A 15,641-nucleotide genomic window follows, 5' to 3' on the forward strand; every position below is an offset into this window, starting at 1 on the left:
AAGTACTGTGTTTTCTGACTTTTGGGGTTGCACCGTCATGAAGCTTATTATTTTTATTTTTTACAAAACTTGGATTTAAGACTTAAATTTGTTCAAACAGCATTGATATAAGTTGCACCTGTCCTCTGTTCCTTTTGCTAAGTAGAAAAAATGTTATCATGCTAACACACTCTGATGATGTTAAAAATAATCTTCTAATCTCAATCAAATATTTTGTTCTTTGGGCCATAGTGGGGTCATGGTGTTCTTATATCATTTAATGATTAAAAGCTCTGAAATATTGTGTTGTGGAACATGTACAGTGAGGATGTGTTGTTTGAGCCTTTACAGCCATGTGCAACTCTGTGTCCATGTGGAGTGTTGATTGTTTTGATCTTCTAGTACTTTGCGGACTGTTAAATGTGTGCGTCATTTCGAGTTTTCATTGGTAGCATGTTAGCATGCCAATGTTAGCATTTAGCTCAAAAGACTGCTGGGTATAATTACAGCCTCGTAAAGTTGTTAAAATGACTACAAACTCATGGTCTTGTTAAGAAAATAACCTATTTGCTGAGATGCTGATTGCATGTCAGTGGAATGTAATAAATATCTCATTAAGTGATAATGTGTCATCTCTATTGCAGCTGTCCAGGTGCACATCCTGAAGGCAGACAAAGCTGGCGAGTGGTGGAAGTTCACCGTCAACATCATCTCCGTCTACAAGCAGGGGGAGAGCCGCATCCGTCGCGGGGACCAGTTCCTGTGGGTGCGTGCTAAAGACGTGGCCTGCAAGTGTCCCAAGATCAAGCCGGGGAAGAAGTACCTGCTGCTGGGGAACGACGAGGACTCCCCCGGGCAGAGCGGGGTGGTGGCAGACAAAGGCAGCCTGGTTATCCAGTGGAGGGACACATGGGCACGCAGGCTCAGGAAGTTCCAGCAGCGCGAGAAGAAAGGCAAGTGCAAGAAGCCATAGGAGGGGAAGCAGACCGGAGAGGGAGAGGAAAAGCTGAGCGGGTCATTTTAAAAAAAAGAGAGAGAAAGTGAGGCCGATGGAGGACCACGGACAGACAAGAGACTGTTTATGTCGCTGCTTTTTTGTGTAGAAGCATGAAGAGAATTATTTAGGATGACTTGTTTTTAGTGAACTTTTGTTGAAGGAGCTCACCTTGCAGATTTGGTTTTATGGTTTATTTTACTTTTTTGTCTCTCTTGTGGATTTGCCGAATTTGCACCTATTACCAGCATATAAAGTTATTTGTGTTTCTTTATCTCAGTATGACATCATTATATTTTTATGATTTAATTTTATGGACATTTACTGCTGGTTCAAAAATGACACAGATAAAGCCACTTAATAACCACTGCAGTTTTTTCTCTGCATGGATTTTCTTTTTGTTTTCAGAGCGTAGAAGCGGGCTTGTTTCATCAAAAGTCTTCACTGATCTGATTTGAGGCAGAAATGTTTCCTCTGTTAAGAAATGTGCCATAAAAACTTCTTCTTCTTTTTTTTTGGTTACAGGAATTCATAGGACATTTATCTGTCAATGTAGTTGACAAATTCAGGTTGATCTGCGACTTTGGAAAAACATGAAATGTGTTATCCTACAATAATAGCTTTTACATATTTAAAATATCGTGGTGGATAAAACGAAATATTGACTGAAACATTTTGGCCTGAACAATGTTTTTAATCCTCGTCATAGCCCTCCTATCTTTACTGATTACATTTTGGTGCTTCAGTATTTGAACAAACCTGCATGTGAACTCTTTTCATTGGAGACTGACGTATTCAGTTCACTATCTGGTGCGGCTGCAGTTAAAACTATTGTGTTTTTGAGGAGGACAGACAGCATTTAAAAAACGCTTTACTTCACCTTCAGTGCTTACACTTGCGATTTTTTTAATTCCACAACTCCACCAGGAGGTTACCACCAACTCACTTAAGGACACGCTAATAGTATTAGTGATTATTATGGGAATACTTTGGAGCGATTAAAAAAAATCATAAGATTTACAGGGATCAAGGTTAAAATTTAAAAACTAACATGGATTTGGTAATGGCTAAAAAAATAAATTATGAATGTTATCTAGCTTTATTTGATTTGAGCTACATGTTTGACTTAATTTACTCTTTCCACCACAAAATGATAAGATCTGTAAAATCACCCATCGTAGATTACTGTGGAGAGTGAAATGCAACATTAGTGCCGTGTAGGTTGAAGTGCGGTAGGAACGTCATGTTCTCAGATGACACTGACAAAGATGTGTGCATATAAATATTTCACAAGTGCAACAATGCAGATTTTTGTGTTATTACAAATGTATACTTTTACACCAGCAATGAAAAAGCTCTACTTTGTATAGTGTGTCAAAATGTATCTTAAAGACAAAGACACATCCTTTAATTGGACCTCTGTGTGTCACTGCAGTGCCGTTGGGTTAGATGGCTGCAGTTTTAATGTGGAGCGACATATTGAAGATGTTCTGGTAAACTCTGAAACCTGAAAATGTTAAACCATAGAAGAGAAAAGAAAAGTATTTCCTTACCTCATGGGGTACAGCAGTGAATCCTAAATGTAAACTTCATCACAAACAAATAGTTAAGTTGGTGTATTTCTCGAGTTCCACCTCACACCGGCTCATTTTCATCTAGAATAAAACCTACAGTCCTTTGAGGAAGCAGTTAAATACCGTCAGAGTCCACACATACTCTGTTTGCAAATACAATGCATGACTGTACATTCTCTAAAAAAAGGACACTCAGGAGCTGCAGTGTCCCATTGACCTGTCACGTTAATTCTCTTCACTTCCACACTTGCACAGGAAGAAATGTGCTGAATTGCAATCACTTGGTGCTGCTTGACTCAAACCACACTGCTCATTTCATTTGTGTGCAGTTCAAGTTGGATTTCTCAGAGGAATGCGTGGTAAAAACACAGCTCAGGTTTGTGAAAACTCAGTGTGTGTAATGTATCATAAAGCGGGGTTCCATTCAGTCCATCCTGGAGCACATGTTTGCCGTTGATGGTGTTTGCTGTTTTACAAGATTATATTTAACACCTTTGAGTGCAAGTAGAAAAAAAACACTTGAAAGAGTTTTAAGATCTGCTCAAGACACATGGTTTTCATCTCGTGGACGCTTGACTTCCTTTGTTTAGATGACAATAATTTCCAGGAATTTTCTAAATGGACTGAATCGCCTCATTGATGATGAAAATAAACCATCAAATTTAAATTGATTAAAATTAATAAAATGTTTTATTTCCACCATAATTCTCCCTGCTTCTCCAGTATCACTGATGACATCACACGTTTTCAATGTTCCTCTGTTTCATTTTGAAATCTGAAACGCAACTCTCCATGACAGTGTTTCTGTGTTTGCCACAATGTAATCTGTAATCTCACCTCTATAATCTGTGTAGCCTCATGCTGTAAATTTTACATCCGTCTCCTGAGCAATGGTTTGACAAGCTTCCTGTTGAATCGCTACACACATACACCTGTCAAAGCATTGCTTTGTGTTCATACTATGAATTGTAAATGTTGTTTAGTTGTCACCATTGCCAAGACTTTTTGCAATGTTGTTTTACAATGCGTACTAATATATTATGGTTCTTATATATGAATATATTTAATGACACAAGACATTGTGGATTTTATTGTCTTTTACAACTTTTTTTTTGTACTTTATTTGTGGTCGTTTAGATTGTTGCCATTAAAGAAGGAAATAATAACTACTGAACACACCAACCTGGTAGAACTAAATTCAGACTTTCGGTTGAAATAAACTCTTGTTACATTGAAAATACATTTGCCTCTGTTGATTTATATCTTTATTTTTTGTTGACTTATCTGGTTAACTGCATGTAGTCAATCCTGTCTTGATTTTCTGTTCTGCAGTATATTATGTCAGGGATAATGTTCCTCCTCTAAAACAACCTTCTGACTATACATTATTCTGCTTATTGTTCTCCATCTACCAAAGTGATTTTATTGATTATAAAGAGGGGGTATTATATTCAGTTTCAGGTTTCATAGTGTCTTCGTTTTAACTACTGTCTCTATAATGCTGCACGCATGTACTCCTCATGACCAAATTCCACTGGATCCGTGTCCTGTCTCTTTCAGACTTGTCACAGCACCAGATCTGATAGGTTTCAATTCTAGTCTCTGATCACGCAGGCCGGAGCCCTCCTGATCAGATACGCAAGACTTCTATTTTTGCCAGATGCCTGAGCACGACGCATAAATCTCAACAGAGGAGATCGAGCAGGACAGGAAGTCAGGCACCAACATAAAATAACAATATCTGGTTAATTTTCAGAATAAAACACTCCGTATTATTGGCAGGTAGTTTTTCACTTAAATACAATAACAGACTGTCATAATGAGCAAAGCCAGGCTTGGAGTCATGAGGTCAGAGGTTTTCAGAAGGCCAGTGAAGACAACATGGATGAGGAGAAGAGTTGGATATTCATTAATACAGTAATTACTGCGGGGAAACCTCACATGACCCCAGCTGTTTGGCGGTCCTGCTCCGTGCTGCGTTCTGAAACGCAACCGGTGGGTGTTGATGGAGAAGAGAGCACGGAGCCAGACCAGGATCTGGTAGAAGTCCCTGGTTAGTCCCAGTTCTGAGTGATAATGTCATTCTTCCAACTTTGGTATGTTCATAAGCATTCAAATCCAAAATGTAATGTTGTAACAAGAACAACAAGCAGCGTGGATGCTTTGAAGAAGATGTGTGGAATGTCACTGTAAAGAGAGTTAAGTTGATGTGCGATACATGTATTTATTAAAAATGTTCTAATCATTAACAAAACGTTGTTTGCTTGCCACATTGATGACAAAACGATAAGTCAGGGACCAAATTTTTTCCTGAGTTACTGAGTTGTGGTTCTGACCAGAATAGGCGTTCATGTGTATATTCTAACTCAGAAATTCCTTCTTCCGCCACCACATGAACTCCCTACGAGCCTTTCAACCTTCTGATTGGCCAGCTCTCAAGAAGTCTCCCCCCCAAATGCCATGCTATAATGTCACAGTCTGAGGGTTAACCCTGAAATAAGGCAATAGGTTTTGAAATCTGAACCTGACCCACAAAGTGTGGAAAGGGAACATCAAGAAAATCCCCAGCAACAAAGAACAGAGTAGGATGTATCAGTTTGATACATGTTGCGTTTATTATGCTCTTTAGATTTGAAGACTCACAGATTGATGACGTCACATTCTGAGCAAAGTGTTTGGATACAAGGTAACCTTGCTTCTCGGGCTGCCATATACATGGAATATGTAACTGTGTGGAGAGACAGTATTGATCCAATGGAGAATTCATGTCCCTCTCGCTTAATCCTTTTGTGACATTTGAACACATTGTTCTGAGAAGCCTGCAGTCTCATCTGGGGTTACTCCAAAACACTACGTCACAATTTGAAACTTAGTCCACAATTAGTATCTGCATCTGTGTTGAGTATTTTGAGTTGTTATATGTTTGTTTGAATACGACAAAGCGTAATACCACCTCTTTAATTGTTTTGATGACTTTCGCTGAAGAAATAGTCCCTAAAATTTGACTGTTGGAATCGCTTCAATGTGAACAGCAATTAGCAGATTTTACTAACATTAACTAAACTAAGTTCAAATTTCAACTGATGATGAAATGAGACATGGTGAAAAGATTCACACAAATAATTACAAGTCCTGACTGAGGTTTTCTGCCTTATTAATGTTCAAGTTTTTTTTACACTTTAATTTCTATTAATCATCTTTCGTTGTCCTTTAATTCCTCATCCACATCCTTCTGATGTTTACTTCCACTTGTTGTTTTCTGTGTTGTCAGCTTCAGCCCTTTTTGTAACATCTCTTGCTTTTCCTGCTGTTTTTTCTTTTTTTACCCACAGGAAACAGACCAACTTCAAATCTACCAAACACTCTTTCAAGCTGTATGCTATAGTGAAATAGCAGACCTTAGAATGAAGAGTTAGACCAATCAGAGAAGAGTGAGCAAAAAAATAAAGTATATTTTATAATGGAAATGTGGAAGTGGTACCTGTTTGTTGAAGCTTGGGCAAAGGCTAACCCTCAGCTGAAGGTCAATATACAAAACACTACAGACCTACAGAGAGAGACCTGAGCATGACTGCAGATAAACAGGAGCCCAGGGACTGTTAACTGTAAATGTCATTTATTAGAAATTACAAGTTGAATTGATTTACAAGAACGGAAAAGAGCCATGTTAGTAACACAGCTGAGCTGCTTGTTTTGGCTGAAAGCTACTCTATAAACATTATAAAATCCCAAGACAAATGATAACATTACAGCTGCTACAGTAATGCATGGGTGAGCAAGTGTGAATATCGCAGAGCTTGTGGAATGAGCGTATGAAGTGGGAACCACAGCCAGACCACAGAGAGACTTATGAGAGGAAAGATCCTGCTGCCTGCGGGAGGTCCTACTGCTGGGTCAACAATTGCCACAGTCCAGTTTCAAATGTTTCAAAAGGTTCAAGAAACCTTCATATAATTTAACTATTTCATTCACTGTCAGGTTAATGAGCAATACACCAGCGTAAGAGGATAATTTACACACAAGAAATACACTTGCCCGTTATCAAACCAAGAGTTGTAACATTGCCTTGGTTGGAAAGCCTCAAATAACTTTTGTCCCAACATGAAGAGAAAGAATAAGAAATAAAATCATATGAGAATGAAGGTTTAAATGAATGACTGTACATGTGCACACTGTGGATGCAAAAAGTTTAAAACTTATAGTCTTCATCAGACTGTCGTAGAAGTCGTCCGGCACCTGTGTCCTCTTCAGCTACACCGGCCACACAGCGACCACTATGATGGCTATAAGGAGCAGAACGATCACCACCATCATCCCTGAGGGAGGAGAGAAGAAAATACACATAGCAGTCAGAAAAGTTTGTTTTAAACAAATATTAGCACAGAAGAAACAATGGACTAATCCTAACCAGCAAATGAGTAGACTGTTTCCTCAGGGCCTTACATCCCTTCTACTGTCAAAAAATGATTCTAAGCCTCTTTGGAATCTGAACTCTGCCCCTGAAATGTTCCTACGGTGCTCATTCATACATGTCCCTAGTCACAGCCCATGCTATAATGACAGTTTGAAATCAGATATCAATGTTGAGTGCAAATAAACAGATGTGCAGACATTTTTGTGATTCTCATCTGACACTCTGTCTTCAACCTCAGATGTTTTTATTCATCCTGTTGCACGTCTCTTTCCTGGTTTCGCACTGGTCACATGAAATAAACACCATCATCCCCGCCTACTTGTTTAAAGTGTATTTTCCTGAGCGTTTCCCTCTGCATTCCCTGACAACTCACCAAGGCTTCTTTTAGAAACTTTACTAGGTGCCTGGCAGAAAAATGTACGGAAGAGGATTAATGTCTTTTCGGACTTGAAAATTCGGACTTCGATTTCAATTCTGGGAATAAAGAAAGAACTCTTACCAACTTTTCTCTCATAATACTAATATTGACAAAAAACACTCTGACCTTAATCTCAAAATTCTGAGAAAAAGGTCAGACCTCAGAAAAAAAGAAAAAATATTGGCGTTTATCCATTCTACCCAATGGAAAATCACTTTTTGAGGCACTGTGAACATGTAAATAAAACTACACACTTTTGCAATGAGGAGAATTTTTTTTCAAAACATTTTTTTTAAAAGGTTGTTCCATCAAGTACTTTTTAAAATATTTTGCAGAGCAATGTGTATCTATGCATTCATCTTAAGCTGAACCAAGTTTCTAAACGCGTACATTGTTCTGGTGTTTAAGTCACATTTGCTTAAAAAGACAGTCCACCTGTTGCAAACAAAAAAAACATTGAGTAATTGTAGAGATATGTAAGAAACATTATTGGTTTTAATCCTTTTTATTGGGTTTTCTACTAGCTAGTGTCTGCTAACACCAGGTCATGGTGTTCACTTGGTACGTAGTAAAAACTGTTTTAGAAGAATTTACTTTGATCTAAGCACTCTTCATGTGCCTGTTTGGGAGAACGATTATGCATTTAAGTTTATGTATTTCACTGTATTTTATAACCTTGCAAAGTCCAAGTTGTGTTTGAAAATGAGATCAGTGTGCAGGGAGAAATACTCACAAGCTATTTGGGAAAGCAGCGTAATTCTATGGGCTGTCAAAGAACAGAGAGTGTTGGCTTAAAGTCTGATTATCTAAATATTCAAATATTCCTTAATAGTCCTTTGAGGTACAACAAACTCCCTCTTACTTTAATGTTGGAAATTCAAATGTTAAGCAGTTGAGGAGTCCAAACGTGATGTGAGACAGACTCACAGAGGGGGCGGGGCTCCAAGCGGACACAGGGGAATACACTTGGAAGAGGTAAGAAGCCTGCATACCTCACTACTAATTTTCTAAGGCCTTGATCTAACGCGAGTCCCGACTGAGTATGCCCTCACAGCATATCATCATTCTCTCTCTTGATGACTTAATGCAATTTACATGCGTTCAACAGCCACAAAAGCTTTATTGCAGCAGATTGCACACTGTGATAGGCATATGTTTCTGATTGTGCCTTGAGAGGATAATCATTGTTTTTCACTGATACCATGGAAGCAGAGAAAAATGTGCAAACGCTCACTCACACTTCATCAAAGCGCTAAACCCCCAGGACCTGAAAATATTACAGTTTTTATTATAGCCACCACCCAGGGAAAAAAGTGTGTAAAACCCACTTCAGGGATTTTAATCCTTCGTAAAAACACGAACATCTTTAAGGAACTTTACAATCACATTTTACTGAATATGAATCATTTTGGATACCTTACTGAATCCTGTTTGATGTTGCTTGTTAACAAAAGCCACAAATAACTTACTTCTTAGGGTATTTCCTGAATAATCGACCTGACAGATCTAGTACGAGCTTGATGCCTGACTGTCAGACTGTACTAACAATGTACTCGCACACCAGAAGACAATCAAGATGTTTATCTTGATTTTTTTTTTGTATGTATTAGGTCATCGATATGGCCTATTAACACTTTTGTAGTTGTAGTATTGGCCTATATAATACAGGATAAGTTCAGCTATGACTGAACAAAACTTGAACTGATTACGAATTGATGGAGACATCTCTCAAAGGGATAACACTATGAAAGATTTAAAAAACTGTTTGTTGAATACATTAATTTCTGATGCTCATGTCAGGTTCAGCTGCTAAAAATTATTCATACAATAAGGGCAACAGCACATCCAGCACATCATAAACACTCCAACGGCTTTAGGATGTGGCCTCTCCCTCAGTAGAGTGTATATATTCTATGACCTATACCACCAAACATGCCACACACACACAAGGGAGATAAAGACTTTCTCCAAGGGCAAACTCATACACTACTTCCCCCATTCCATTTCTTCTAGGAATGATGATTTCAAACAACTGCATATCTGGCTGGTCTAATAGCTGTCCACGGTCCCTTCACTGACTCAAGATGTCCATTGTTATTTAGCGTGGGCTGGTATTTTCCCCAGCCTTTCACTTTGGGTTTACATTTCTCTCATTCTTTAGCTCTCCCCGCCTGCGTTCTTCTTCTCCGCCGCCTAATTGGTTGTCTTTCCCACAGGAGAAGAGACGGGCCGAGATAGAAGCCATGCTGAACTAATTGCTTGCGGTGGTCGTGGTGGAGCGGCCGTCTGATGAAATGTGGAGCTGATGCTGGTTCTCTCTGCCAAGATACAGTTTTAAAGAGTCCAGATGTCTCTTTTTCACTGCTGTAGCTCTTTGTGTCACAACTGTCATCCTTTGCTTTTGTTTTGTCTTGGTATTTATGGCAAAATAAATCTTTTTCTGCATATTTTTTAATTATGCAAGTAAAGCTATAGGTCTGCAGCACATGCTGGTTTGAGTTGTTTACTGCATTTTTTCTGGAGCCAGAAGTGATCATATTTGGACTTTATAGGGTGGAGTTGGAGAGGAGCGATGTTGGCACGCACAACAACATTAAAAGCATATTGGTGGTGGTAGCTGACCAGAGATGTTTCATCAGACCAAAGTAGCTAAAAGAGTGTGTAAAGAGTTAAACAGTTTTCTGATGACAGACTGGCAGGTGAAGGGAAATGTAATGCGTAACTTAAAATTCACCCCAAAAATTTGTCATAGCGGCAAAAAAACATTTTTTGTTCCAACCTGGAAACATATTGAGGGCCTGTGTCCACTTAAAGCTTTTTTGTTGTTGCTTTGGCTGTATCTATTGTTTATAATAAAAAACTCAATGTAGTTCAGTATTTTCAGTGCTCAGCAGTCTATGCTCAACAACGCCCCCTTCTACAACTGTGTTTTGTCACTGTACTCACAGTTCTCCAAGCTGAAAATAGTTCCACTTTTTAAACTTGTCAATACCAATTCTCCATCATAGACAAATCAAAATCAAGAAGGGGCTCAACTTCTGATTCCATTTTTTTTTTAAACAATTAGGGGTAGAATGGAGGAGAAACTAACCACAATTGTTTTACCAAGGGTACAATTTCCATGTCTGAGCTGCTGCTAATTCTAAGATGTGCCCATCAATTTGTTTTACATTTTCTTTTCAGACTTTCACAAGCACTGATTAGAAGCTCCTCAAAGTTGGGGTCATGGGTGATGCCAGCACAACAACAACAAAAAACAGCATCAGTGGACACAGGCCCTAATTATGCTCTGGGCATTTTAATATAAGGTCTGATGGGGATTGAGTGCCTTTCAAGCGGTCCTTCAGTGGCTACTCTTGGAACTGAAGTTTTTAATCGCTTCCCCATGGGTCCATTTCTCAGCCTTGAGTTTAAAGCCTTATCTAAACAAGGCAATTCCTCGTTATAGTAGAAATATACGCTTAAACAGCTTTTTGATGGCTCTTTGAAAGCCTTGTGCTTAAAGCAAACACACCAAAACACAAGTTTCCATTAATTATCTTTGTTTGGGTGTAAAAGATACCAAAGCAGCACCCAGCCCTCATCACATTCAAACATCGGAATATTATTCAAACATCTGCCAACAACTTTACTTTACAATGCCATAGCAACAATAGCATAAAAAGCTAAGCTGTAAAACATATGCACATGTTAATGTGGAGCAAAAGTCTCTCACACTCTCTAATGTCAAATAACAGTCAGTCATGAAGCCACATTAGACCGCCCCACTGACCCTCACCCTCCTGCCTGCCTCAATAACTAAACAAGCCTCTCCTGACCGTCAGATTCCCTCCAGAGACTAATGACAATAATGTCGCTTGCTTGCCAAATAGATTAGGTCTGTGGGGTGACACTGATGCGGAGAGAGATAGTTGGTGTCTGCTGATAGAATGACCACCCAGAAGTTTTTTGGGGGCCAGAGTGTGGGTTCATCCCATCTAGGCAATTTCCAGACACATCAATAAGACAAATCGCAGAGAGAAAACGAATAATTGGTGAGAGCCCTGGACAAGCTGAGACAACCTCTGAACCGCCCTCTCTGCTCTATCCCAGCCCCCCTGCTTATGGTTCAAAGATCCTTTAGGACCACAAAAGGCGAGGATGACCTCTAAGGAAAAGGGACACATTTTATGTTAACAAGGTTAGTGTGAAGCTCATCGTTTATTTCTAATGGCAAAACTGAGGAGGACAAAAAAAACTACAAGGATGGTTTTCGGTTCCAATTTTTTTGATTTACAACACAAATATTTAATCCCCGAAGTATGTTTCACTGAAAACTGAAAAATAGTGAGTATTCTCCTGGGCAAAATTCTACAACAGGGCAGCAACTAACGGTTATTTTGATGGTCGACTTGTCACTGATTATTGTAACAGTTAATCAACTAATCGGAAAATGTATTGCCTAATTTAGCCATCAGCTTTGAAATTTAACCTCACTCTTTTAAACTCAAAACATGCCATCAGAAATCTTAATAATGCACAATAATCTTAGTCTTGGCTTGACTGAACACTGAACATTTTAGCATGTTGAGGTAATATGTACAGGTTTAAAGGTCTGATATTAAGCTGGTAGAAGGAACCATATGTACTATGGTGCCATTTTTAGGGTGTGAGCACATTCACTCAAACTAAATTGATCTCACAGAAACCCTGGCAGACACGAGATGTGAAAAAGGTTTATACATTTATAGATTTTTCAAGAAAAGCTTAATTGAACTTGTCACGCCTTCAGAGGAATTTCAGATGTGGGAATATCATTAGCACAATGTTTTATTATGAATTTATTATGGTTTCCAACATTAAAGCATGTGAAGGCATTAAGATGAATGAGAGCTGACCATAAAGATGACTGATTTAAACCGACGTCTTTATAGTTCGGTATCCTATGGGCTGAAATGAGTCTTTCCTTTAAATCTCCAACTCGCAGCTACTCACTAAGTGTGGTTCCTCACCCTCACCCTGAATGTTCCTCTTCCAGTACTGTCAAAAGCTGCCCCTCACTCACAGTCTCCTTAGACCCCCCCCTCCAGTCCTTACAGTACAAACCTACTTGAGATGCGAGCCATTTGCAGAATCCTTGGGGTCGCAAAAGTGGTCCTCTACAAACCGAGGATTAGCTCTGTTGAGAGAGGCCGGTCAAGCACTGGTGTAGCCTGCTAGTGACGCCTAAGCTCAGAGACTCGCACTACTCTCCAAAAGACCCTTTGGTGCTGTAAACTAATCTGCCACACTAATCCAACCAAAGTCAAAGCCTCCGCTCCTAAATTCCCACCAACACCACCTAAAACAAGTGGTAATGACTCTGTGAATCAGGCTTAGCTTGTTTAAGCGACAGAATCTGACAAGTGGGAGGAAAAAAAGCAGTATTTAATGCTGGGTCTAGTTTATCCATATAACTGCCAATAGCGTATCAAAGTTATAGTTCTGATTAAAGTCTTACAAACTCACTTTGAATCTGTCCGATATAAATTTGATCTATTAAGCAAAATAAGACTGGCCTCTGAAAACTGTTTAAGTTTAATATTCTCTCAACAAGAGAAAAACAGCATGATGGCTATCGCTGGTGAAGCCAAAGCTTTTAGAACTCCCCCTGGTGACTGGCTGCAGTATAGGTCTAAAAGCCCAACTCTATTATAACAGATCAAATATAAGTCAAATAGAAAACCAAAATTCTTATGTTGATTTATGTGCAAGCACTCATTTTTTGGAGTGATTAAGTAACATGATGATTGATAGCTCTGTTGACAAATGCAAGCTCCTGCAGCAAATCTTGTTGGATCAACAGGGTAGAGGAGAAACTTGCTGAAAAGGCTGGCTGTTTGTAGAGCACTATGTTGAAGCTTATCAATGGAAAGTTGACCAGAAGAGAAAAGTGTGGTAGGAAAAGCTAAACATTAGTCAGGGTTGACTGCAGCCTTGAGAAATTTGTCAAGATAAGTTGATTTGAGAACTTTGGGGAGCTTTCCAAGGAGTTGACTGAGGCTGGTGTCAGTGCATCAAGAGCCACTATGCACAGATGTCTTCAGGAAAGGGTCAACAACTGTTAAATGCCTAATATCAAGCCTGAACCCAGACAACGTCAGAGGCGTCTCAGCTGGGCTAAGGAGGAAACGAAGTTGGCTGTTGCTTGGTGGAAGTACTTTTGTCAGATAAAAGTCAATTTTGCATTTCATTCGGAGATAAAGGTCCTAGAAATTATGAGGAAGAGTGTAGAGGCACAGAATCCAAGGATTTTTCAAGTCCAGTGTGAAATGTCTGCAGGGTGTGATAATTTGGGATGTCATATCATCTGCTGGTGTTGGTCCACTATGTTTTATCAAGTCCAAAGTCAACACAGCTGTCTACCAGGTAATTTTAGGGCACTTTATGCTTCCATCTGCTGACAAGCTTTATAGAGATGCTGATTTCCTTTTCCAGCAGGATTTAACACCTGTGCAGAGCCAAAACTATTACCAAATGGTTTGCTGACTATGATATTACTGTGCTTGATTGGCAAGCCAACTGGCCTGACTTAAAGTACCACAAGGTATCTGTGGGGTATTGTCAAGAGGGAGATGAGAAACATTCAATCCAAAGATACAGACAAGCGGAAGGCCCCTTTCAAAGCAACCTGGGCTTCAAAAACAGCTCAGCAGTGCCCTAGGCTGATCACCAACTAGCCACACCCCATTGAAGTAGTAATTCATGATACCAGAGTCCCAACCAAGTATCGAGTTTATATAAAAACAGGCTTTTCAGAGGTTGATTTTTGTGTTTTAAATTAATTCATGTTGTGCGGCAGATTGTGACTGAGATGAGCTACACTGTGTGCTCTCATCCTGTCACACATATGTTGAGCTGGATGGAGAGGGAAGTCCTTAGTTTTATATTGTGGATTCAATTCATGACATATGTGACATCAATTTCATTATCAGAAAAAAGTCTGTTGAATGTAATGGTACAGGTGTTGAGCCTCAGTCAGCCCCAGACTGATTTAACCCCTGATTATTATAACAATAGTAACATCAAAGTAAAAATAACAGACTTTATGTACAGGTGTGTTATTATTAGGTCATCTAGAGGTGAAATTGATGTTTTAAAGACTGAAAAGGGTAACAATAATGCTTATAGCTCTCAGCAGAGGGTAAATATTTCACTCCATCTTTGCGGGGCTGTTAGCACCAGTGTTAGTGAATTGGGTGTCATTTGCAATGAGACTCATTTGCTGTTTTGCTCCACATACATCCATAATTGCTCGTTTAAATGTATGCAAACAATACAGGGACACAGAGATGCTATTTGTTAGGGAGGGCAGTTTGTGTTGCATTAAACCCTTTGCGTGTGCTTTGTGAATCAGACAATGTCGTTTGGTTCATTTGCCCAGGTTTAGCGCCGCAAAAGCCAAGCAATCTTATTGTGAATCATGTCCTCAGTATGTTTAATTAGGTAATAATATGGACAAATTTGAAACTCAAATAGCATTACTTATTTATAATACTTTTCAGTTGGTTTGTCTTCTTAAAACTCCATAAAAATTTTTTAACTTCTATATGTATAACATTATGAGGAAATATGAACATGGGGACTGTTTTAACCCTTTTGAATCTGGTCTGATGCTGTGTCTCCGCAAGTCAGTGCTGAGTGTGTTTCATTGCAAAGGATGTTTCCCAACTCTTGAGGCCCCAGTCTTGCATGGTTCCATACAGGAACCTTGATCTGGCAGTATGAAGTTTCTTCTCTTCAGATTAGATGATTCTTCTCCGAGCTCAGCTCTAACTGTTGAACAGTTCTGTCCCTTGTTAAAACATGCAACACGCGACATGTGATTAATATAAACTCTTAAGTGAACAAGTTGTATTTTATTTTTTTTACATTTAGCTTGTGTTTAAAAATCCCCTATGCCTCGTTTACAATAAGGCAGCTCCGGATAGTTATGCTAAGTATGCTGTTGCCTGTCAGAACCAGACGTTTATAGCTTTACAAGGACTCGGCTGAGACATAACACCAAACGCATGCTTCGGATGAGAGGTGGCTTCAAAAACAAATAAAGCCTTAGAGCTGAGGAATTATAAACACACTGACATGGAGAAAGGGGGGAGAGCCCTCAGAACAATTTGTGGCATGTAGTATTTTCAATTCTTTCTCTACTTGACACAAAGACGAGTGTCAAACAACCGAGGATACAAACAGGGGGATGACGGAGAGGAATGGAAAAAAAGACAGAGAGCATTGAGGGGAGAGTGA

The 15,641-nt window shown here is 39.2% G+C and overlaps 2 protein-coding genes across 2 annotated transcripts in view; one reads left to right on the forward strand and one right to left on the reverse strand.

The window, feature by feature from the left end:
* The window catches only part of LOC117815328 (netrin-1-like), a 72,037-nt gene extending 68,250 nt beyond the window's left edge, over positions 1-3,787 (forward strand). Inside the window, exon 9 of the mRNA XM_034686980.1 lies at positions 624-3,787. Coding sequence (XP_034542871.1) covers positions 624-952 — 329 coding nt within the window. The 3' untranslated portion in view covers positions 953-3,787. The remainder of the gene's footprint in view (positions 1-623) is intronic.
* A 2,354-nt stretch (positions 3,788-6,141) lies between these two features.
* The window catches only part of stx8 (syntaxin 8), a 55,158-nt gene continuing 45,658 nt past the window's right edge, over positions 6,142-15,641 (reverse strand). The window contains exon 8 of the mRNA XM_034689048.1: positions 6,142-6,863. Coding sequence (XP_034544939.1) covers positions 6,799-6,863 — 65 coding nt within the window. The 3' untranslated portion in view covers positions 6,142-6,798. The remainder of the gene's footprint in view (positions 6,864-15,641) is intronic.

The sequence above is a fragment of the Notolabrus celidotus genome, chromosome 7 (assembly GCF_009762535.1).
Source record: "Notolabrus celidotus isolate fNotCel1 chromosome 7, fNotCel1.pri, whole genome shotgun sequence".
In the NCBI taxonomy this organism is placed as follows: domain Eukaryota; kingdom Metazoa; phylum Chordata; class Actinopteri; order Labriformes; family Labridae; genus Notolabrus; species Notolabrus celidotus.